General features: G+C 42.6%; 1 protein-coding gene across 4 annotated transcripts in view; it reads left to right on the top strand.

Annotated features, from left to right (window-relative positions):
* MAP3K15 (mitogen-activated protein kinase kinase kinase 15) overlaps window positions 1-26,026 on the top strand; it is a 1,281,486-nt gene that overhangs the window by 361,166 nt on the left and 894,294 nt on the right. For all 4 annotated transcript variants that reach the window (XM_086934586.1, XM_086934588.1, XM_086934587.1 and 1 more), the window contains exon 3: window positions 14,308-14,331. In XM_086934586.1, the coding sequence (XP_086790712.1) occupies window positions 14,308-14,331 (24 nt within the window). The remainder of the gene's footprint in view (window positions 1-14,307; window positions 14,332-26,026) is intronic.

The following is a 26,026-nucleotide window of genomic DNA, read 5'->3' as shown; positions in this document are numbered from 1 at the left end:
AAATTAAATTGGTAGCCTATTCTGACAATATACTATTATTTATTTCACAACCCAACTCTTCTTTTTCCGTTTTCCTAAATGAAGTGGATTCTTTTGCAGCTGTGTCTGGCTATAAATTGGATAACGACAAGTAAAAAATATTACCTTTAACAAAATATACTTTTGAAGATGATTTTGCAATTTTTAGTTTCACATGGAGCCCTCAGTTTATTAAATATTTAGGATTAAACTTTACTTCTTCTATCTCTAGCACAATTTCACACAGAAAATTGTGTCCAGAGATTATCCTCTTTAACCACTAGGTGTCGTTTAGACACCTTTAAGATGATGCTAACCCCTATAGTTCTTTACAAAATCTCCAATATTCCAATATCCATTCCCTTAAAATTTTTAAACAAAATATATACTTTAATGTCCTCTTTTTTATGGAGCAATAAGAAGTCACGCATGTCTTTATCAGAATTAATGTGTCCTAAGTTGGAAGGTGGTGTTAACTTTCCTGAATTTCCTATATACCAAAAATCTTTTTTGCTTCGTCAAGCATCAAATTGGCTCTCTAATCCTTCTGAGGATTGTCCTTTGTGGGCTAAACTTGAACTCTCTTTTCTTTCTCCATTCTCATTTCATGAATATCTTTCTTTTTCTCGTAAACCACAACCCCTATCGACTCCCAATATTAAACACACCTCAAAAATATTGAAGCCTAATTCCTTTTTAGGCCCTATAAACTGGACCTCTTTTTCTGATTCTACAGTTTGGCATAACACCATGATATTGATACGTGGTAAACCTTTTTGCTGGAAATCCTGGAGTAAGACAGGTTTCATTTGGATACGTCAGTTATTTGTAGGAGAACAGATTATGTATTTCTCACAGGTTAGACAGCTCTTCGACCTACCCAAGTCTTTCCAACGTAAATATCTTCTTTTGACGCCAGCCATTTTAACTGCCTATGCCCAATATATATCACCAGGAGATGCTATTTCTTCAATTGACAAATAAGATACTTTTTTACTTATTAATCCCAAGGCATCTGCTATTTATAATTATTTACAGTCCTCCTGTACCTCACGAGAAAAGACTAAGGTGGAACAGTCTTGGGAACAGGATTTACAAGTTAATTGGTCTATAGACACATGCAATAAAATATGGACTAAAATTAGGAAATCATGAGAGCAGCAAACACTACACAGACAGTCTTTTTTTATATATAACAGACTTCTACTAACCTCGGCCACTTTACATGAAAGACACACTGACCTCTCAGATGCTTGTTGGACATGTTCCACCTCACATGCATATCTACGCCATTTACTTTTTACATGTCCCCTTGTCTACAATTTTTGGGAAAAGGTATGGTTTTAAATTAATGCAATTGTCCACTCTAGTTACCCCTTTTCAGTCTCTTCTGTGTTTTTGGGAAGCTTATCTTCAATATGGACAGATTGTAATTCTAATGTAAAGATATTAGACTTATTGTTGGCAGTTTCTTTCAGCAGATCACAAAAAAATTGGAAAGACTTTACCAAATTAAACTACCAAGCCTGGTGGTATGCTGTATGTTATAACCGCAGATTGGGTACAACTTTGGCATATCCTATTCACATGGCTATGAAACGCTTGAATCTATGGTTACCTGTTACCTTGTTCATTGATGCTAGAGCTGAACGTTCTTTCACCCGGACCCCTGTACAACAGGAAATTGCTAAACCTTCATGACTTTCCATTTCCTGTGAACACCAGAATAACATCATTTTGAATCTAATATTTTGATTTTTTTTATTTGACCTGTATCCTTCTATTCTTGTATCTACACTCATTAACTTGCATATTTATATCAATTATTTTTCTCCTTTTAAGCATGCTAAATTCCTGTACACATCCAGCTATCATGCTCCCAAATTCTAAAATTGGTTCATGTGACTATGAACTGCTATATTGCTTTATGTACTGTGACTTATACTTTTCTCAATAAACTTATTCTTGAACTGAAAACCCTCATAAACTAGGCTAGCTTTAATCCAGGGGCGCAGTAAGCACTGGACCCACATCTGGGCATACCCTTCCCACTTAGGGCGACAAAAGCAAAATAAACAATTGTCACTGGATTCAAGCTGGCCTGGCTGATGAGGGGAGATATCCTGAAAACGGTCCCAGAATGATTGTTTCTGGTCCAGGGAGGACCTGGCCTGGCAGTTCGGGCTGGACTGTTCCCCTGGGAGGCAGGGCAAAAACTGATTTGCATATGGCTGGGTTTGAGCTGGAATGCATGGTGGGCAAGCAAACAATGGATTTAGACCCTGATCTCTGTACTGGGGGTGAATGTTTGACATTGTTCAGCGTTCCGTCCATCAATTATTCTTTTTGCATTTGGAATTTGCCTATGTCATATATGGGCGGTGTTCTAGTTTGTTGGGATGGTTTTCACCCTCTGGCTGTGCTACAGTGTTGGCGAACAGTCGGCGGTCCTTTACTGGAATAAATTTACTTTGGAAAAGACTACTTTTGCCAAGAATCTTTTTATTTCATCATGGGATGGTACTATTGTATGACGACAAGCGATTTAGAAACCTTTGGGACCCTCCGCCACCCTCCACTGACAGGCTACTTGTGACAGCTACATAACTTTCAAAGGGGCAGATTTATGTTGGACTTGCGCCACGTTTGCGTCATGCAACAGCGGCGTAAACGTGGCGCATCCCTGCGACCCATTTACAACGTGACGCATCTAGGCAGATGCGTCACGTTGTAAAGCCCTGCGCCACATGTGGGCGTTCCGGCGCAGGGTGGGTGTTCCGGGGCAGGTGCGCCTCGCAAAAGTGGCTGAGTGAAATCTACAAGATTTCACTCAGTCACTTTTAGGCCAATGCTGCGTCAAAACCATGCGCCTGCTTGAAGCAGGCGTAAGGCATAGCGCAGCATTGGACAGATAGGGCACCCCCAAGCCTTGTTGGAGCTGCGTCGCGCTTGCGACGCAACTCCAGCAATGCACCATCTTTACGGCACGGATGCGTCACGCATCTGTGCCGTTTTGGCCCCATGATGCAACGCATTGTAAATGCGGCGCACCATGGGTGGCGGAGCTGCGGCACACAATAACTGGCACATCCCTGGGGATGCGCTAGTTATTGTAAATCTGCCCCAATTTGTGTAGTGGAGCGGAACTCTTTATGGGTGGATTTTGTTATCCACTCTACAGCTTGTACTGTGTGTTCATCCAGACATGTGAAGTTTTGAATCTTGCTGGTATTACTCTCTGCACTGCAAGCGTGACTGTTGGACATTTTTCATTTGGGGCTTGAGCTGCTTTACACCGCAGCCGTAGAATGCGTTTTTGCTTTTTAAATCATACTCTTATCAGCTGAGCATGGCCGTCTGGAGTCTTCTTCAGCTGAGTGTGGTCGCCCGGACTCTTCTACTGTGACGTCAATGCATGCTTGCCACTCCACCTATTTCCTGTAGAAGGCACGTTCCAGCATGTACTCAGGGGCAATTTTGGAAAGTTAGTCGCTTTCTCATTATTCTAAGGCATAACAGGTTGTTCGTGGGCCATATTTTCTATTTTATTAGAACATTGGAATGGTGGGAGCTCCATTGAAAACAATGGAGTGCTCTGGGCTTATAATGGCTGGTATCAGCCTGGAGCTCTAACATTCCAATGTTTCTTTGTTCACAGCTCTGGCTGTGAACAAAGGCTTCAGGGAACCTGAGGGGATTCCATTCCCCTCACACTCCAAAAAGGCTTTGTTTTTTTTGTTAGAACATTCTGTCCTCTAGTGACAGAATGTTCTAATAGCCTTATAGCCCTTCGTAGAACGGCTATACCGCTATTAAAGTCCCTCTCCCTTGTTAAAGGCCCTCGCCTTCGGCTCGGGGCCTTTAACGCTGGAGAGGGCCTTTAATAGCCGGTATAGCCCTCTACGGCGGGCTATAAGGCTATATTAATTAGCCTATTTCTTCACCATGGCAGGCACATGTTTAGGATTCTGTGACAGGCACACAGCTTAACGACGATAGCATGGTTGACAATGCTACTGTTTCTAACATTCTGTCTGTTTACATACTGTGACTAGCACGCATTTTGCAGTCTTCGTGGGACATATCTTTCAAGGTTATACCTTCATTTTATTATTTTGTCATCACTTCAACGGTGACAAGCACATCTTGCTAGTTGTGTTTTATTCATTATGGCTATGTCCAATAATGTTGTACAACCTCCACCTTTTTTACAGAATCCAGGCAAACCATCAATTGCTTGGAATAAATGGTTTAGGATCTTTGAAGGATTTTTTGTGGCAATAGATGCGTCTAAATACCCTGCCATTAGACAGAACACTTTGTTGTTTAATCCTCTAGGAGAAACTGGCTGACAGGTGTTTGATAATTTACCAATGGTTGCTGGGCCTGCTGGTGATGACACTTGGGATGTTTACGCAGACGCTTTAGCTCGTATGGGCAAACAATATGTAGGTGAGCCGTCTGTCATGATGGAGAGACATCATTTTTTTGAATGTAAGCAGATGTTGGAAGAATCTTTAGAAGATTATTTGGCTTTACTTAGGTTCTTAGCAGCAAAATGTGAATTTGATGCCAATTTAGATGTATATTTACGTGGCCAACTTGTATTTAACTGTTTTAACAAATAAATTCAAGAACAAATCTTAACTTGCAAAACCCCCTTCTTTAACCCCTTCGCTGCTGATGACGAGCTCAGCACGCCATCAGCCACGGTGGTCGTGTGCGGATGACGAGCTGAGCTCGTCATGTAACGCGGCTTTTGGAAAAAAGCCGCACAGCGCAAAAATAACCCCCTGACGCATGTGGTTAAATGAAGTCATGTATATTGCACGCAGTATAGAGTGTTTTGTGATTTCATCAACAGAAGATTTCAGGGGTAAAACTTTATATGTTAAAAGTGGAATGCAGGTGGCTACGGTAGCAGAGATTGATGCTGCTGAAGTTAATGCTGTCTTCCATAGGAGCAAAGCTAAGAAAAGTCAGATAAGAAGATGACAGGTGCATGTTACAAATGTGGAACTGAATATCACATGGGTAATAGTATTACATGTAATGCACAAAGCAAGAGATGCAATCATTGTAAACAAATTGGACATTTTTACACTGTATGCCAATCTGCAAAAACGAAATATAAAGTTAACCAGGTTAGTGATACTGATGAACCTTTGCGTGAAAGGTTGAACAATGTCTTATTAACTTTGGATGTTAATACACCTAATGGTTTTCATAAAACATGCAAGGGTCCTATTTGTGATAAGCAGATTGGTGCAGTCAGTTTAGATGTTACCTCTGGCTCACAAATTACCATCCTTGCGGATCTTACATTTGAAAGGTTTTGGCCCAAACCTTTATTGAAAGCTACGGATGTTAACCCAAAAGCAATCTGGGAGTATGATATCATTATGAAGGGTTACTTTACTGATGTGGTCAAGTTCAAAGGAAGAGAGATATTTACGAAGATATATGTGGCGTTGAATTTACGGGATGTTTTAGGATGGCAAGATCAAGTTGACTTGGGCATTATTCTTAGACCTGGCCATTCTGAGCAAGTTGCATTAGGGGACTTACCCATTTCATAGGTGAAACACGTGCACCAGTGTGATGATGATAGTGTCTTGACACAAAATATGCATCTATGTTTAAAGATAAGATTGGGACAGTTACAGTATTTGAGCACACTATCAAGTTGAAAGGTGATGCCACCCCTGTTGCTCAAAAAGTCAGATCAGTTCCCATTTAGGCAAGGGAAGATTTAAAAAAAATATTGAATGACGTGTTCACAAGGTATTATTGCACCGGTAGAGTCATCTGAATGGGTTTCTGTTACTGTAATAGCCCACAAAAGATCAGGCGACACGTTTCTTTTTTTAATTTTTTTTTTATATGATTTTATTTTTATTGCAAACAAGTCAGATAAACAGCATGAGTGATAATCAAAGAACATTTTCGCACCAATTTTACATTATAGAAAACAAATATTACAATGGATGAATAATGTCTTAATTTTGTCAATTAATTCCTCCTTGTGTCCATTGATATATTGGCGCCCAAATTTTTCTTACCATTTGTTTCTTTTTCCATTCTTTTGTTGCATAAATTGAAGATTCTAAATTCAATTTGGCCAACAACCGAGATCTCTACATAGGAAAGGAAGGAGAATCTGCACTGATCCAATCTTGTGTAATACATGCTCGAAATACGGACATCATAATAAAGATCAGAGACTGATGTTCCTTTCCTACAGTATCAGTTGATAGTCCAAATAATAACAGTTCTGGGGTTAAATTTACCATATATCCGAGTATGATCTGCATAAATTTCTGCATTTCTGAAAATAATGTTATAAGTTTGGGGCAAGAAAAAAACATATGAATGGTGTCTGCTCCTATCAAGGAACACTGATTACAAGAGATACCAGCTGTGGCGCCCCATTTCATTACCTTAGCTGGGGTATGGTACAAATCAAACAATATCATATAATGTTGAGTTCGTGATCTACCGGTGAATAAGACAGAATTAGCTAACTCGATTGATTCTTCAAACAATACAGTTTTACCAAGTTTCACTTCCCATTTCTGTTGTATCAAGGGTAAATCATCCAAAAGAAAAGTCATAAGAATATCATAAAAATAACTGATTTTCCTTTTCTTAAACAGGCTCACAATCAATGTAATCTTTTGTAAAGGTTGTCGGTCTCGAGATAACATCGATTTCAAAAAACTATATAACTGCAGATATTTAAAATAGTCAAGTCTCGTGAGATTAAATTTAATTTGGAGTTCGTCAAATGAGGATATACGATTCTCTGTACATAGGTCACCCATATACACGACACCATTGTTACGCCATTTGTACATAGTAGCATCCATGAATATAGGAGGAAAACAATGTACTGAATTTAATGGAGTACATCTTGATATTTTTGGAAGACCTACATGTTTTCTAAGAATTTTCCATGCTTTATATGCTGCACTTACAATCTTAAATTTTATTTTCTTGTAGTAACTAGGTTCTATTAATCTTAGAAATGCCCTCTTGCTTTAGTACCTAAGGAGAATTCATAAATCGATGGGGTATGTGCAAATGGCATCGGGGCTTTATTGCCGATGATTAAAGGGGATATATATTGCAGTACCGCCGCCAGATAATAAAACAATAGATGTGGTGTAGCCCATCCTCCTCTTGTCTTTGGTAGGATCATTTTCTTATAGGCTCTTCGAATACCCTTATAACCCCATAAGAATTTCCCTATCATTTTTTCAGTTTGTTTAAAGAAATCTAATGGGAATTCGACACATTTCTGTGCGGACTTGAGAGAGTTGATTCGCAATATTCTGTTTGATGGTCACCCTCTTTCAAGAATTCATGATATGCTGGCCAGTCTTGGAGGAGGTAAGCACTTCACCACCATTGATCTGCATCCTGCATACCACTAGATTCCACTCACTGAGGAATCCCAACCAATGATTACGTTTGTCGTTTCATTTGGAGCCTATATGTACCAGCGCTTGCCATTTGGACTGGCATCGGCTGCCAATGTTTTTCAGAGACTAATGGATCAAATGTTTGGTAGGGAAACTGGTATCCAAGCTTTTGAGTTTGAAATTCTCATTCATAGTGGGAACATAGAGTGGCATTATGAACTGTTGTAAAAAGATATGGTTAAACTTGAGAGCTATGGTATGACAGCTAATTTAGTCAAGTGCACATTTGCCACAGATAATGTGAATTATCTGGGGCATAATATTTCACATGACGGAATAAAGCATAACATGTCTCTTTTGAATGCAATCAATAATGGTCCTGTATCTACGGACAAGGATTCCCTCAGAACATTACTTGGTCTTAGCAAGTATTATGCTAGGTTTGTGCAGGGATATGCCATAACTGTATAACCTCTGAGAGGTTTGTTAAAGAAAAATACAACATATGTATGGTCTGACGAGACACAGAACACATTTGATAGTGTTAAAAGGTTAATTGTTAATTCTTCTGCTATCATACTTTTAACTCATGGGATCAGAAATATCATCATTGTGGATGCTAGTTCTAAAGGTTTGGGGGCTATGTTGAGCCAATTGGTGAAAGGGCAAAAATGGATGGTAGCGTTTGCTTTTAGAATACTTAGTGCTGCAGAGAAGAATTATAGTACTATTGAGAGGAAGGCACTAGCTTGCTCATGGGCGGCAGAAAAATTCAAGATGTATATCTGGGGTACTAAGTTTGAGGTACATAATAATAATCCGCATTTGTAAAGCGCGTACCATCACCCGTTAGGGTATTTAGGCCCTGGGGGCCGTCGGGAAGATTAAGCAAGCTATTGCCCAGAGTCACATGGTGCTGGGCTAATCTGCCGCCGGCCCCGGGGATCGAACTGTGATCCTCAGATTCCAGAGTCAGTCACCCTGGCTGCGGCACCACACCTCTCCGTATGCGGATCACAAACCTTTGATCTACATGTTGGGTGACAGTTGTTCAAACAAGGCTACTTCTAGACTTATTAGGTTGCTGTCAAGGTTACAAGAGTTCAATTTTGATGTTAGGTATTTGCCAGGGGGGTCAAAATATCAGAGCGAACTGTCTTTCACGCCTGCATGTGTAAGATGCAGTTAGTCATGAAATGCATATGAATGAAGATGAATTTGTTTTGACCATAAGTGATGCTACGAATTTATTCAGAATAACTGAAAAGGAGTGGGATGATTGCTGAACAGATGATGAGTGTTAGAACAGTGTTAAAAATGTCTTGGTAGATGGATGGCCATGTGATAGGAGTTTAACCATGAAGAGGAGGTCCTTTGCTCAGATGGCTTCCAAGTTATCCCTGGTTAATGACATAATTGTTAAACAGGACAATTTTGTGACACCAGTAGGGCTGCATGGCAAGATTATTGCTGTTGCTCATGAAGGGCATTTGGGGATTACGGCTACTGTCAGAAGGATCAAACAAAATTATTGGTGGTCAAGTTAGAAAATTTGTGGAGAAGTGTGCTGAGCGTTTGCATTTTGACAAACATGGAAGACTACCACAGCATCTTTGTGTTCCATGGAAAGGCCAAAAGGTGCTTGGAGAAAATAGGTCTAGATATTGCTTGTCCTTTCAACATTTTGGGGTGTGATAAAAGATTTCTCATTGCGACCATTGAATATTTTTCAAAATTGTTGTACTTTGCGTTTTGTCAAAGTTGCAGATACCAGCAGTGTGGTGAAATTTTTGCAACATGTGTTTCTTAATAGGGGGTTCCACAAAAGAGATTGTAACAGATAATGGTATGCATTTTGTCACAGAGGAAATTGCATATTTCGTAGGAAGCAGGACATCAAGCATGTTAAGGTGCCATTGTATAGTCCTTCTTCTCAGGGACTTGTTGAATTGGCAAATCGCTTGTTGAAAGAGGGAGTGCAAACAGCAATTGCTTGTAAACCTAATGGAGCAGATTATTTGCACCATAAAGTGTGGAGTTACAATCCAACATCACACAGTGCCACAGGTATTACCCTATTTGTTCTTTTAAGCGGAAGAAGACCTATGTCTACGTTAAAACCAGATTGGTTGGATGATAGAGTGGGACAATCCCATGATGTGTTGGATTTACAGAAGGTACATGAACACGTGGAAAAAAGGCAAGCGGTCTGTAAAAGAAATTACAATGAACAAAAACATGAAATATATGAGACTGTTGTCTGGCGATTGGGAGCTTTTTTAAAGTGGTAAAATCTCTCAACCTGCAAAAGTACTTAAAGTGTCTAAAATTTGCTGTTTCATTTGAAGACAAAGGATGGTGGAACAGAAATGCGCGTATCAACTTGAGCAAAGAACAGGCAGGCACTATTTATGATTGTATCAGTCAAGAAGAAGAATGACACAGAAAATAATGATTGGTTTAGTCTGTGTGAGATGACACATTCTTCTAATGAAGATCATGGGACTATGCCTAACACAATCGCTCCAGCTACTAGTGGTAATAGGGGAGATGGTAGGTGGACTTTTTGTTACTTCCAGACCTAGTCTGCACAATACAGGAAGGAGAAATACTCAGGGTGGAGAGGGAAGTTATTTGCTCAGGATTTGTAGGGTCAGTACAGCTCTTGTCAGGTTTCGAGAATATGTAACTTATTGCTTTTATTTTCCGTCGTTATTTTAAAAAAGGGGATTATTGTATGGGCATAGTGTGGTATATATCCACATACGTATTAAAATTATAAATGTCCTACTGCATATTTCTTTTGTACTTTGAATTTGCCTATGTCATATATGGGGAGTGTTCTAGATAGTTTGAATGGTTTTGATTCACTGACTGTGCTACCGTGTTAGTGAGCAGTCGTGGGTCCTTTACTGGAATAAACCTACCCGAATTTGGAAATCCCCAAGGACCATGCAACAGCGCGAACAGTGGCCATAGGATTCGGCTGTAGAGGTTCATCATCCTCTGAACAGAGCACCCTCTTACATATCCAGCTTGATGCTTCATGTTCATACAAGTCTCTTCCAGCTATCAGAGATCTTGTTACAAGCCTGTTACAAGCCTACCTTCTCGATAGGAGCTACACTTCGGTTCCCAAGACATCCATACCTGGAATCCCCCATCATCTTCACACCTAGGAACCCCTGTCATCTAGCATTCACTCCACTTGGAGCACAGTACATCCTAATCCGTGTGACCAGCATCTTTCGAGAAACATTATAGGAAGTGGCTTTCCTGATGAAGGCACCTCTCTGCCGAAACACGCGTATATGAATGTTGCCACAACCAAGATTGATGCAAACTCTGTTTTGGATTCATATATCAATATAAACATGTCATCCTATTGTAATTGTATCATGGTCTATGTATAATCAATGCACATCTAATGTACAGAACATATGGAAATGAGCCAAATATGTATGTGACTTGTATGATTGGATAAATGGATGAATGTGAATGTTTGCAGTTTGCTGTTCCTTTCTCTGTCCAAAATATCATATAATTATGATGAAAATATTAAAATTAATTATTTTGTTTTACTTTTTCAATCATGAATGATGGTCTCTTCCTTTGATTAAAATATCCTGATGCATTTTTAAACAGAATTTGAAGTTGCCCTAGGAACTTTACAGTATGTATTTCCCTGCCTAGGTGAACTTCGCATTAGTAGCAGGGCGCCTCTTAAATTTATAGACAAACCTACTTTGGAAAATACTTTACTTTGACACGGATCTATTTATTTCAACATGTGACGTTACAACCCCTGAGGTATAAAGTGTCTCAAATACCGGCTCTGATGCCTGCTTGGGACTGTGAATTGCTTTCCCTTTCATTTCAACCATGCCTCCTCACCTCTGACAGCAACAAATACTGTGTCATGTTGAGAATTTTGGGGCTCTGGACAAGACATAGATTGAGGGCCTCAGTATGACCGCCTATTAATTTTACTAACCATTTCCTTCGAATTCAAGCTGCATGTATGTATGTATATGTATTTATATAGCACACTACTTACCCGGAGGGTCCCAAGGCGCTTCGACCGCTGCGAAACCCTTCCTGGCTTCCCTGAGAGATGGTCCCTTAATGGGTATCTCCAGGGTGAGACCAGGCATCCCCGGCGGTCTGGTGGGGCCGTTAGTGAAGATGAGGCAAGCTAATGCCCAGAGTTGCCGAGTGTGATCGCTGATCAGAGTGGGCACCGAGGCGAGAGAATTATCGAGTCCGCTGACCCTGGTCCAGAAACCTGCCGCGCCGGGAATCGAACCCTGGTCCCGGGCCGTCCTCTGCTCTCGGGTCTGCCGCCTTTAACCAGTGAGCCACACTACTTCACTACATGATGCCAAATAATACTGGTAAACTATATGTTAAACATTATTATACTATATGTTAAATAGTTACATGTTATATAGTGTTAAACTATATGTTAAACTTTACCAAGGTCACTAAAAACCTTTTAAATGTCTTGCATAGGACTCTACAAATCTTGAGCATGATACTGGGTAGAGAGAGAGCGGTACATGTCGGCAGAGAGAGAGAGAGAGAGGTTTAAATGGAGAAATAAAATATACTGTGGTTTAATAGAGAGAAAGTTTACTTTCCCAGGGAGTTTCTTTGGAATATGAGTGCCTTGGTCTCTACTGAGTCCGCTGCTTTCTTCAGGACGAACAATTGGGCTACTATTGAAGCAAAGTACTAAGGATTTCCTTGTAGTTAGGGTGACCTATGTCTACCTCTAACCTAATGTTTGGTTCATAGATACCTGTGAATACATAACTAGTTCATGGGGCCTTAATTAAAACGAGGACATAAGTAACGTTGTACATATAATAATGCTTAACAGTATTGAATGCTTCTCCCATAGAATGCTGCAGACTCAGTGAAGCCATAGGCAGAAACATGTCCACGATGGTAACAGTGGTGATGTGGTAATAGTTCCCCTCATACCCACATTTTACATTTTAATTCCAAGTAATGTGTCCTATGAATAAATGTAATCTGGGACACTACATTGGTTTTTAAACTCACTACTCATGTGGCCCCCCACTAAAAATGAGAAGTGCCTCCCTGTCTTCAGGTGTATGCCCGCTCTCTATCAAACCTGTTTTTTAGAGAGTGAGGGCCCTCCTAGGATGAAGCATGACACCTGGTGGTGTGTGAGGACAGCCCTTTACATTTTTTTATATGCCCATCACTCCTATCAGGTAGTGTTTTTAGGGGCACTGTAACGTATCGTAACTAATTAGATTACTCCGGTAGCTAAATTGTATGTATCATATTCATTTGAAGGCCAGCTCACCCTAGAGACCCTTTAGGCTCTATTTCCCCCCTGGATAATAAACCTTGGGGTTATGTGTTGACATTTACATGAATAACATAACAAATACAAACAGAAAAACTCTGAATTCACATAAGGAATGGCACTAAGTGCATGCGTCTATTGCAGATACTTGTGGTTAGGAGCTGTTAACCCATCCTTTACGGTAGAGGTTGCAGTTCTTTCATAGATTACATTGTGGTTTCCAGATTATTCAAGGACTGGATAAGAGGGGTCGAGATTGAACTGAGTGTATTTAGCGACCACAACCCTCTAGTTCTTGAGTTAGTAGATCTGACCTTTAGAAGAGCAAGGAGAGGGGTGGGGGCAGGCAGAATCGAGAAGGTAACGGACCAGGGTAGACGACTTAGACGGTCCAAAGTCGATGGGTATGCCTTCTACAAATCCCTCATGGATAAAGGAAAAGAACCGATTGGGGAGTGTCTTGACCCTTCTGTGGAGGGACCCTCTTTGGTAAAGGCATTTGAGGTAGTGGCACATCTTATAGATGGGCTACTAAAGTCCACCATGCATGGGAGGGTAAACACCACCCCTAGATGGTTTGACAAAGATTGTTCGTGGGCACAGAAAGATTTAAATATCAGCCTGAAATCCCTTCCACAGGACAAGTTAAGAATTATGCAGTGAAGGATTGCATATAAAAAGGCAATGGTAGTAAGTGCATGCGTCTATTGCAGATACTCGTGGTTAGAGTTGTATATATACGAGTTGCAAATCCACTCAAGATTACATTTTAAGAAAAGTTGAAGCGATTAGGGTTGGAAAAATATATATTACATATTTACAGAGCAGGATCTTCTTGCGACTGCTGTGGTTCATGCAGGGCTCGGTCAGCCAGGCCTTCAGGGTGTTGTTGCACTCAGGGTCGAAGATCTTGGGGCTGGAGGAATTCCCCGAGCTTGTCATGGCTGTAGGGGGTAGAAAGCTGTGTGGTTGTGAGCGGAGGCGGCATGCTGGATCCAGGGGCTGTTCTTGAGCTTGTGCCAGGCAACCACAGCTCCACTCGGTCCAGACCTCCATGTCGCAAGGTCTGTCCTTGAGGCACCCCTGGGGAGGCTCTCTGGCGAATCCATTGCTCCTGTCGCTAGTCTCAGGCTCCGGGCTTTTCTCGATGGTAGGCCTCCAGTGCCGATGGGTCTTGCTCGGCCGCTAGTCACCTCCCTTTCTCCACCATCTTGAGGGCCACTTGCAACAAGTGCTGTCTGATTATAATTTGGGAAAAATATACTTCAGATATTAGCTTAAAGCACAGAGAGTGAGTGAGCGCCTAGAGCGTGCACAGCAGAGAGTGAGTGAGCGCCTAGAGCATGCACAGCAGACTCTGGTAGGCGCATAATCATTGCATCTGCAAAGAAATGTTTGTGGGGTCATTGCTGCAGTACTATTTCCTTTGCCTCGTAATGCCTCATTTTGCCTTCCCTACTGGGAAAAAGACAAATATAACATTGGAAGTATTGACATTTCTTTCTCTTTCTTTTCGCTTTGTAGGACATGGTTTCTCAGAAGAACACAGTAAGTTTTTACACTTTAGTATTTCAGCATAAGACGTGAGTTTTCTCGGTTCACATCATGTAACCTTTATCATTGCATGCAGCGCTGTGCAGTGGCTGACGCTAAATATATGTATGTAATTAGTACGCTTGTCGACTACAACTGGAGGGCCCATTGACCCAGCCTACTCATCTAGCTAGGAACATTTGCATGTGCGTCATACTGAGATTGGCTACAAAGTAGTACAGTCGTGAAAGGCTGTGGTTGACATTTGGGCTGATTAGGTGAACGGTTACACCCAGAACTCCAGATACGACTAATTACTTCCTGTTTTTATAAGTACAGAGTAACTGCATGTTTTTCAGAGAGCAAAGAGTATGTGAAATGTGTGAACAATGTAAAGGGCTGTATATCGATGTTTGACCAAATTGGTACTTTATAATAGTTGTAACAACTTATCTTCTATTAATCAGTACAATAGTCAGGGCCACTAGAAGTATGTGGCAGGTGGAGAGACAAATTATGCAGCAGGGTTGACAAAATTCTGCGGCAAAAAAAAGCCAAATTATGTGGCGTAATGCAGCACATTTTCTGATAGTATTACTCCATTATTTTGTCATTTTTACACTTGTTAACACACTCTGGGCATAGGTTGAGCCTAATCATTACCAGTTTAACACCTTAAAATACCAATAAGCTATGGAAAGGTGACCAGTAAATATTTTCATAGAACTTGACACTGCGCCGCAACATGTGTTGCTGCTTTTTAATGACTTTTGAACCGTTTGAGCTGGAAACAATATTTTTGTTAGAATATGCAGATTATGCAGCAGATGATAGATGACTGGCAAATGCCTCAGATCCATAAATATGCAAAAAATGCCACAGCCGCCCAATCTCATAATTCTTTAGGGCCCTGATAATAGTTTGTGAACTTCAAGCTCGCTCTGGTCTTCTGTTAAAAAGCTGCCGCTGACAGATGGGGAATGGACAGATGGGGCAAGACTTATCAAACAACTACTCAAACAGTACCCATGTTAAATTGAAACAAACCCTGGCGAAACCAGTAGTTCCAGCTTTAATGTGGTAAGCCATTCGAAGACATTCATGCTGAAATGCACAAAGACTCTTTATAAAATGTCACATGTAACCTGCTACATGTCACCATAAGCATGGGGAAAAACAGGACAGAGATACAGAATGCTCAGAAAGAGGCAGGTAACACAGAGACAAAACGCAAACAGTCTTTACGCATGTGCTTACAGGTGAGTTTTCCCACATTAGCAATGTTAGAAATGGGGGTCTCTAGTTGGCAATGGTTTGCACCTTTGTCCAAATAGGGACCCTTGCTTATAGTCAGGGGAAGCGGGATACACTCCTAAAATAACCCTTTCTCACCCCCTTGGTAGCTTGGCATGAGCAGTCAGGCTTATCTCAGAGGCATTTGTGAACACATACAGTGAAACCACTACAAATGGACACCACACCAGGTTAGAAAAATTTGTATTCTTTACTAGACTTAACACAAGACCAAATGATAAAAATCCACAATACAATATCAAGCATATGAGTTTAAAATGGTAGAAATAGCTTGGTTCAATGTAGATGGTAAATGCAAAACTTTACTCTTAAAGTACCTTAAATGCGTCACGCAAAACAAACAAGAGGGTCACAGGGAAGGTGATGCGCCGTTCCTTACACTCAGGGTAGTGGATGCGTCGGTTCCTTACTGCTGCGCAGGGGAGTTGACGTGCCGCGTCCTTACTGCGTGGGGAGTTGATGCTCGGTTTCTTACTGCGTCCCGGTGCGATGCGACAAGATGGCGCCTCGATGTGATGTGGCGATCGGTGTGATGCGACACAATGGCGTCTGTGATGCAATGCGTCAATTTGGATGCGATGCTTGCACGCCTGATGGCCATGTGACAAGCTCGGTGGACTGTGAGCTGCGATAGGTGCTGCAACTCTCTTTTCCGGCGATGCGACACGCTTCTTCGGCGATGCGTCGGCAAACAGCTGCGGCGGCGACACGCTTCTTCGGCGATGCAACAGCAATAGTTGCGGCAGTGAAACACTTTTTTCTCATTGCATTGTGCTTCCAGCTCCCAGCGACTCGCAGTCTCTAGAGGTCCCAAAACAGCAGCAGGCAACTCTCAGCAGGCAGAATTCCCAGCAAGGCAATTCAGGGGAGCTGGTGGTGAAGTATTTGTGTCCCTGAGACTTCAGGACAGGAGGCAAGCTCAGCTTCAAGCCCTTGGAGATCTTCCTCAAGATGACAAAGTACACACAAAGTTTATTTTCTCCTTTCCTTGGCAATAAGTAACCACTGCAGGTCGACCCCAAACAGCACACAGCACACAGCCCAGGGACAGTCTCCTCCTTCGGCTTCCGTGGTTTCTCTGCTTGGCAAAGGTTTGTCTTGATTCCCAGAAGAGATCTAAAGTTCTGGGGTCTTCTCTGCAATATTTATTCTACTAAATCCTTTGTTCTCTGAAGGCAGAGAGTGTCTGTACCTAGCCAAAACTGGTTCTGTCCTCCCTGGTGCAGCTTCCTAGCAGGAGGTGGACACAACATTGTTAAAAGCAGACCTGGCCCAGGTAGCTGAAAAGAAATCTCCTCTCCTACTCTCTATTCTATGTAGGCTTAGGCAAGTGAAAGGGAATCTCGTCTCCCTACTCTCTATTCAACCCAGGTACTATTCAGCCCAACCCTGACTCATCAGACTGCTGGAGCCAAAGCCCTCTCCGGTCCCCTGTCACTCACAAACCAGACATGGAACACACAAACCTAGCAGAGGCATACTGGATGGTTAGGCAAGAACATACCTACTTTCTAAAAGTGGTATTTTCAAACACAGAATGTAAAAATCACCCACACTAAAAGATGTATTTTAACATTCTGAGTTCAGGCATACGAAACTCGTTTTTCTACCTTGTTCCCTGGGTCAGTTAGGATTATAAGATGTTATAATGGAGAAGTGTGGCTCAATGGTTAGAGCGGCAGACCCTGAAGCAGAGGTCTGACCCGGGACCAGGGTTCAATTCCCCGCCTCGGCGGGTCTTGCGCTCAAAATTCCATGGACCTGATAATTCTCGCCTCGGTGCCTATTCCAACCATGGAGTCCCACTCTGCAACTCTGGGCAATAGCTTGCTTAATCTCCACAACGGCCCCCACAACGCTAAAGATGCCTGGCCTCCACCTTGGGGGTGCCCAGGAGTGGACACCTCACAGGGAAAGCCAGGATGGGTTCCACAGCGGTATTCGTTCAAGTGCCTTGAGACCCTTGCTGGTGAGTAGTGCGCTATACAAGTATCAATTTACATACAAGTATCAATTTAATCAAACTTTAATCCAACTGCCCATCCTGGCCAATGGGAACAGGTAGCCTTGCAATAGTGAAAAATGAAATTGGCGGTAATTCACTATCAGGACATGCCACACACATCAGGGCATGTCCTACCTTTCATATACAATGCACCCGGCCTATAGGAGTGACTAACATGTAGAGAAGGAAAGGTTTGGGGACTGGCAAGTGGGTGCACGTGCCAAGTCGACATGGCAGTCCCAGACTGCACACAGGCTCTGCAATGGCAGGCCTGAGCCACACTTTACAAGGTGCTCCTGTGGGTGGCACAATAAGTGCTGCAAGCCCACCAGCAGCGTTTGATTTACAGGCCCTGGGCACACATGGTGCACTGTACTAGGGCCAGACAAGTAAATCAAATAAGCCAATCATGGAGTCACTAATCCATTACAACAATTTACAACAATTTACAATAGAGAGCATATGCAATTTAGCACTGATCAGCGGTGGTAAAGTGCCTGTAGTCATAAAACCACCAACAACAGGTCAAAATACAGGAAGAAGGCAAAAAGTTCGGGGATGGCCCTGAAAAAAGGGCCAAGTCCAACAAGCACATTAAAGACAGACCTTAGACCTTTCCAGTTCTTATTTGTTTTACTCGGAGAGACACTTTAACTGCAAACAGTATACTCAGACATGAGTCTGGGGCTCCCTGTCCTGTGCCTTAGAACTTGAGCTGTACCTCTGTGATGACGTCCAGCAAGAGAGAAAACTGGTTTTGGGGATGCTTGTGTTCCTGTTTAGAGGGCACTTGTTATAATAGCTTTCATTGGACGGTTCCTATTGGAGCAGGTCCGATGCCAATTTGCATTTGGTTAGTCCGTATATGTACAGACACAGTAAGCAAAAAAACAATGGACTGGAGTTTGGCCCAGAGTAATATATTAATTTGAGCATTCAACTCATTTCACAGCTATTTGTTTTTGTCAGTGATTACAACTGTGGTCACTGTTGTTGTCCCTATTTTCAGATAGCTATTGTTCCAGTTGGTGCCTCTTCTGCGATTGTCTCTGTTGAGGTTATAGCTGTAGTTATTGCTGTGGTCCATCCTATTGTGACATATTTTGTTGTCATTGCTGATTTGGTGAAAGGTGTTGTCTGAGTTATGGGCTTTGCAGTAGTTAAAGATGTGGTCACTGTTGTTGCCATGTCATGCTGACTGCTGTGGTCGCCAACCTCGCCCCGGCTGTAACTGTCCTTGGTGGCTGCTGTAGTCCCCGCTGCAGTTATAGAAATGACAGGACATCTATTGGTTGGGTGTGTGTGCATGCACGGGGGCCTTTTTTTTATGCATTTTGAAATACTTTATTGATAACTAAGAATGAGAAACCTATTCTAAAGTGGCAAGTGCTGCTGTTAAAAGCCAGACATATTGGGTTTGCAAATGCTTATTTTGTTTGACATGAGCTCTAGCAACGATTAAAGCTGTATCCAGCCAGACCAAAAACAGGAGTGTTTTGCAGTAGTTACCTGAGTTAATGGATCTGATACTCTTTTAATATGGTTATTGAACCTACAGAGTACAAACCTCAAATGGTCCCGCACAATACATTGTTTGCTGGCATTAATATGATATATTTACATATCATTAAGAGTCCTTCTGTTAGCCAATCAAATAGATGCAAATTTGCTCTTAATAAGCGCTACTGCAGGTCCACTTTGATGCATAAAAGGAGAAACCAAGATAGAGCATGCTAGATAGACAGTGCTATACGGCCATACTATTAGCAGAAGAGCGCTATACAGATGTTGATAATGTAACCTATAGATATGCTCTTTCATTACATTTCTATGTTCATATAAATGCATTGTTACTAGGTATTTTAAACCAGGGTCCCTTGCCTATAATTCCCTTCTATATGAGTATTTCTTTTGGTAGCATCTCCAACCAACGTAGACAAAGGTAGCACATTGCATTCTTTCACATACACCTTTACAGGGACAGATTTTCACATTCCCAAAACCATTCGTGCGTGCCCATTGACTCAAATGCAAATAACTCAACATGTCTCTGACGCTCAAACTGTGAGGACTGGGGTTAGGATAATAAACCTGTAATTTCAAAATTGGCATCAAGATAATGACCATGTTGAATTAAGGTTTTGGAAACAGAAAGGGAGCACACTCCTGACCTCTTAACCGGGTCGCCCCATCGCATTGTGGTCAATGCAGTTCGTACACCTCAGGATACAATTCATGGGTATAACACCGAGTTGGTGCAAGCAGGTGCTAGTATATGTTGTCTCTAGACGCGAGACATGGCTCGCGTTTCTGGATAATATCCGTCATCAGTAGAGATAAATCCGGGGTGGTTAAAAGGCTGCAAACAATCCAGGCTTCGTTGCCTCTCGGGCGTGGAGGTGCATCTCCTACGGCTCGTCAGCCAGGAGGCTCGAGGGAGCCCCAGAAACAGGAAACAGAAAGGGAGCACACTCCTGACCTCTTAACCGGGTCGCCCCATCGCATTGTGGTCAATGCAGTTCGTACACCTCAGGATACAATTCATGGGTATAACACCGAGTTGGTGCAAGCAGGTGCTAGTATATGTTGTCTCTAGACGCGAGACATGGCTCGCGTTTCTGGATAATATCCGTCATCAGTAGAGATAAATCCGGGGTGGTTAAAAGGCTGCAAACAATCCAGGCTTCGTTGCCTCTCGGGCGTGGAGGTGCATCTCCTACGGCTCGTCAGCCAGGAGGCTCGAGGGAGCCCCAGAAACAGGAAACAGAAAGGGAGCACACTCCTGACCTCTTAACCGGGTCGCCCCATCGCATTGTGGTCAATGCAGTTCGTACACCTCAGGATACAATTCATGGGTATAACACCGAGTTGGTGCAAGCAGGTGCTAGTATATGTTGTCTCTAGACGCGAGACATGGCTCGCGTTTCTGGATAATATCCGTCATCAGTAGAGATAAATCCGGGGTGGTTAAAAGGCTGCAAACAATCCAGGCTTCGTTGCCTCTCGGGCGTGGAGGTGCATCTCCTACGGCTCGTCAGCCAGGAGGCTCGAGGGAGCCCCAGAAACAGGAAACAGAAAGGGAGCACACTCCTGACCTCTTAACCGGGTCGCCCCATCGCATTGTGGTCAATGCAGTTCGTACACCTCAGGATACAATTCATGGGTATAACACCGAGTTGGTGCAAGCAGGTGCTAGTATATGTTGTCTCTAGACGCGAGACATGGCTCGCGTTTCTGGATAATATCCGTCATCAGTAGAGATAAATCCGGGGTGGTTAAAAGGCTGCAAACAATCCAGGCTTCGTTGCCTCTCGGGCGTGGAGGTGCATCTCCTACGGCTCGTCAGCCAGGAGGCTCGAGGGAGCCCCAGAAACAGGAAACAGAAAGGGAGCACACTCCCTCGAGCCTCCTGGCTGACGAGCCGTAGGAGATGCACCTCCGCGCCCGAGAGGCAACGAAGCCTGGATTGTTTGCAGCCTCTTAACCACCCCGGATTTATCTCTACTGATGACGGATATTATCCAGAAACGCGAGCCATGTCTCGCGTCTAGAGACAACATATACTAGCACCTGCTTGCACCAACTCGGTGTTATACCCATGAATTGTATCCTGAGGTGTACGAACTGCATTGACCACAATGCGATGGGGCGACCGGGTTAAGAGGTCAGGAGTGTGCTCCCTTTCTGTTTCCTGTTTCTGGGGCTCCCTCGAGCCTCCTGGCTGACGAGCCGTAGGAGATGCACCTCCGCGCCCGAGAGGCAACGAAGCCTGGATTGTTTGCAGCCTCTTAACCACCCCGGATTTATCTCTACTGATGACGGATATTATCCAGAAACGCGAGCCATGTCTCGCGTCTAGAGACAACATATACTAGCACCTGCTTGCACCAACTCGGTGTTATACCCATGAATTGTATCCTGAGGTGTACGAACTGCATTGACCACAATGCGATGGGGCGACCGGGTTAAGAGGTCAGGAGTGTGCTCCCTTTCTGTTTCCTGTTTCTGGGGCTCCCTCGAGCCTCCTGGCTGACGAGCCGTAGGAGATGCACCTCCGCGCCCGAGAGGCAACGAAGCCTGGATTGTTTGCAGCCTCTTAACCACCCCGGATTTATCTCTACTGATGACGGATATTATCCAGAAACGCGAGCCATGTCTCGCGTCTAGAGACAACATATACTAGCACCTGCTTGCACCAACTCGGTGTTATACCCATGAATTGTATCCTGAGGTGTACGAACTGCATTGACCACAATGCGATGGGGCGACCGGGTTAAGAGGTCAGGAGTGTGCTCCCTTTCTGTTTCCTGTTTCTGGGGCTCCCTCGAGCCTCCTGGCTGACGAGCCGTAGGAGATGCACCTCCGCGCCCGAGAGGCAACGAAGCCTGGATTGTTTGCAGCCTCTTAACCACCCCGGATTTATCTCTACTGATGACGGATATTATCCAGAAACGCGAGCCATGTCTCGCGTCTAGAGACAACATATACTAGCACCTGCTTGCACCAACTCGGTGTTATACCCATGAATTGTATCCTGAGGTGTACGAACTGCATTGACCACAATGCGATGGGGCGACCGGGTTAAGAGGTCAGGAGTGTGCTCCCTTTCTGTTTCTTGAATTAAGGTTTTGTTGACTTAAAGACCGCATGGACTTAAAGGTTAATGATGTGGTGTTATTTGTATCCACCAAGAACGCCAATCACAAAATTATAGGTGTTTTTTTTCAAGGAATGGTAGTAGTCTGGCTCCAACAGAGCATTTCAGAAGGCCGGGGTTTCTAAACTCAGGGGAGATACATTTTGGTTTCGGGTAGAGTGTTTCATATGGCCATAGGCACTCCCTCACATTTTCTCATTCGCCGATGCAAAATACAGTATACATTGTGCTTATGTCTGTTGTGGCAGGTTTTTGCATTTTACACGCAAAAATACCAGAGGAAAAAGAGCACTCAGATAAGAAACTATAATAATACAATTAACAAAGCAATTAATTTCTAAGTTACACAACACATGATCATCTAATTTTCCACTAATTTCGGTCCTTTGTTTTGGAGTCCGACTGCTGGAACCTCACTGCTTGGGCTACTGAATGAGCTGCTTCTGGCAGCAGATAATAGATGTTTTTATATTAGACTTGCTGGTGGCAATTAACTCTGTTAGCTGGGTGGTCCTCTAGAGAATCCTGAGGCAGGTTGGTTTTGGCAGCTCTTCTCATGATTGTTACATTCCATCTTGGCAGACTATTCGCTGTCAGTACACATTCTTTCTTTTTCTCTGTGACATCTCTGTCTTGCTGGGCCCCCCAAGAGGCCTGCATATTACCTATTATTTTTAATTTTCGTGTACACCCTCTTAACCCCTTCCATGCTGATGACGAACCCCAGCCGTCATGCACTACGGTGCTCGTGTGCTGATGACGGCTGGGGTTCGTCACGGCCCGCCCCTGTTCGTGTTGTTTACAGCACACCAGGGGAATAGCGGCCGAATGGAAAGGGTTAAGGCACTGATCTAGTGCTTCACCTTTGTATTTAACACGTTTGCTGATGATGCTCAAATTATTCGGCAAAGTGAAGCTGTAAATTTCTAGATCTCACCTACAGACAGAATTAGCTGTATGTTGGCGAAATGTTTTTGTAAGCAATACAATACTTACGCACTCATTACGTGTGGTCACTTAATTTGGATGGAGCTGGCATCAACAGTTTCCGGTCCCATTAAAATATACGTTTTTGTGGCTCACTTGGAGATTTTAGTGGCTGCAAGCAGTCTATAAAAAGTTGAATTTTTTCAAACAGCCGAAATCTACAGATGAAAGGCAAGAGAAAAACATAGAGGGATCAGTATTGAGACAAGCCTGTTAGTCCTCAAAATGTCATAATCCACATGAACCCCCAACCCCCACCCCCAGAATGACAGCAGCACCTAAAAACGGAAATTCTGAGAGAGTGAGTATCTGGGGATTTTAACTGGACCCTCATAATGTGGTCTATGGAGTGTGCTTTGGGCCAACCCCAGACTTATGATTAATGGCTTTCCTGTCTCCCTCACTTTTCTGTTCTTGATTTGATGGTACCCTCCCTGTTGTGTTTATCGCACCCAGGAATATATCGGTCTCACAGTGTTTTGATTGGATCATATATATCCTTCTACTGTTGATATCAAACCTTATTACATGCATATGAGGGGCTATTTTTACTCCCCACCTTTCTTCCTCTGCTCCCCTCTGTATCTCCTCTTTCTATTATGTGTTTTAATAAAATATCACATAAAGGCTTTGGCAAAGCTAATAGGTTTCACAAGCTAGTGCTTGTTTAACAATCAGGTTGATTATGCTTCACTGTTTCCGCACAAGTGCTGTTGCTTAAAGTCTCTGACTGTAGGACATAATCCATTGGTGGGAAAGCCTTCTGTATTGTGGTCTCTGAAACTCCCTTGTCACAGATTTTCATTCAACATCAACATCCAGTGCTTAATTTGAGCTGGTGGTTCCCGGTGGGGGCCACCAGCACTCATTTTTGGGAGCCAGCACTTATTTTTCAGCAGCAGACATTTACCGATAGATTAAAACACACAAAGCAGAAAGACAGAGGAAGGTGAAGAAGGGAAAAAAAGTCACAAAGGGAGAAAAACTGAACATTCAAGAGTGACACAAATTGATATTGGATTAAAGAGGCATGAGATAGATTTAAGACTGTATAGCCTTGGTATTCCACACACCTTCAATTAATTGCACCGGCCGTGGCCTTCTGAGCAAGGTTTCAGGCACCAGCACCTATTCTTCTCCAAATTAAGCATTCTCCACATCTAAAAATATATTCTGGCTATGGGAAATCTCAATGAAATTAACAAGTTTAATGCCTAGATAAGCTTACTGTTTTTCAATTTACGCATGTCAGTTCACCAGCATGCTGTCCAAATGAAAAGGTAAAAAAAGGACACACAGACGATGGACGGAATTCAGAGCAAATCAAACATGCACTCCCAGTCAATAGATCTGGGTTGAATCCATTGTTCTTTTGCTACCATGCCACCACAGTTTAGGCCCAGCCATATGCAAATCAGTCTTGACCCTGTGCCTCATGGAAACAGTCCAGACCGAACTGTCACGCACGGTTCTCCTTGGACTGGTAACAAGCATCCTTGGACCGGTTTGCGGGCATCACCCCTCATCAGCCAGGCTAGATTGAATCCAGTGACACAGTGAGCCCGAGACACACGTCTGGGCATACCTGGCACACTTAGGGCGAGAAAGCAAAAGACACAGAGATGATGGATGGAATGCAGAGCTATTCAAACATTCACCCCAGTCAATAGATCTGGGTTAAATCCATCGTTCTTTTGCTCACCATGCCACCTCAGTTTAGTCCAAATGATAATGGCATCATATGCTCTTCAGTGTTGAAAAATGACAAAGTCCCAAACCAGAGGACGAAGTGAAACCTGTCCTGTTTTAGTGATGGTACTACGAGTTATCTCCTAACTTGACATGTTGACAAATAAACGGGAAAAGCAAAGGTACAATCAAATGTGTTTGATTATCAATCTATATCAGTTCCACATTATATTATCACGGACAAACATGGGTTGTGACAGATTCGGTACAGTGCTAACAGCAAGAATATAAATTAAAATAAGACCTATAACAATGTATGTTTGGTAACGTTGTTATTTAAATTTTATTCCACGTAAACAATATACAATTCACAATTCATATAAAATCATCATTAAAACATTTGTAATGTGCATATCAATAAAATAATTTTTTGCATAAATAAAAACAAGAAAAGAATCACAAGGTCGACGCAGCGTTTCGGCTTTCTTTTGTACACCTTCCTCAGGACTGATTCTAAACAATTAAAAATATTAAAGAACATAAAGTTACCAAACAGTTTTAGCTAAAGGTTTATATTCCACACATGGACGCATTTCATTTTATTTTCCAATCTGTCACACATGTAATATATAAACAAACAGAAAATGAGATAAAAAGGAAATTAAGGGTACTCCTTTGATAATAGGTATGTATTAAGAACGCCGCCCACCGAGTATAAACAGATGGGTAAAGACAATAAGTAAAAATCATTGGTATATATTTTATGTCTTCATTTAGAGACAGCACATTTTACAGAGTGATGGTAGTAGTCTGTGCTCAGCTGATCGTCCCATTCTACACAGGACTTTCGCTAAAACAACATTCTCCACATGGGCTATAACTCCATCTGGATTAATAAGGTATGCATGTACGACAAGATCCGTCATGCCCTTCTTTTTAGTAGTGGTACTATGGGTTGTTAAGCATTGGATTCAGTTCCAAAGGACAGGCAAACTAGATGTTAAACAAGGTGTGTACAAAATGTAATAATGAAAATATTCTGCAAAAAAAGAGAAAAA

The sequence above is a fragment of the Lissotriton vulgaris genome, chromosome 8 (assembly GCF_964263255.1).
Source record: "Lissotriton vulgaris chromosome 8, aLisVul1.2, whole genome shotgun sequence".
In the NCBI taxonomy this organism is placed as follows: domain Eukaryota; kingdom Metazoa; phylum Chordata; class Amphibia; order Caudata; family Salamandridae; genus Lissotriton; species Lissotriton vulgaris.
This window is presented reverse-complemented; position numbering and strand designations above follow the sequence as displayed.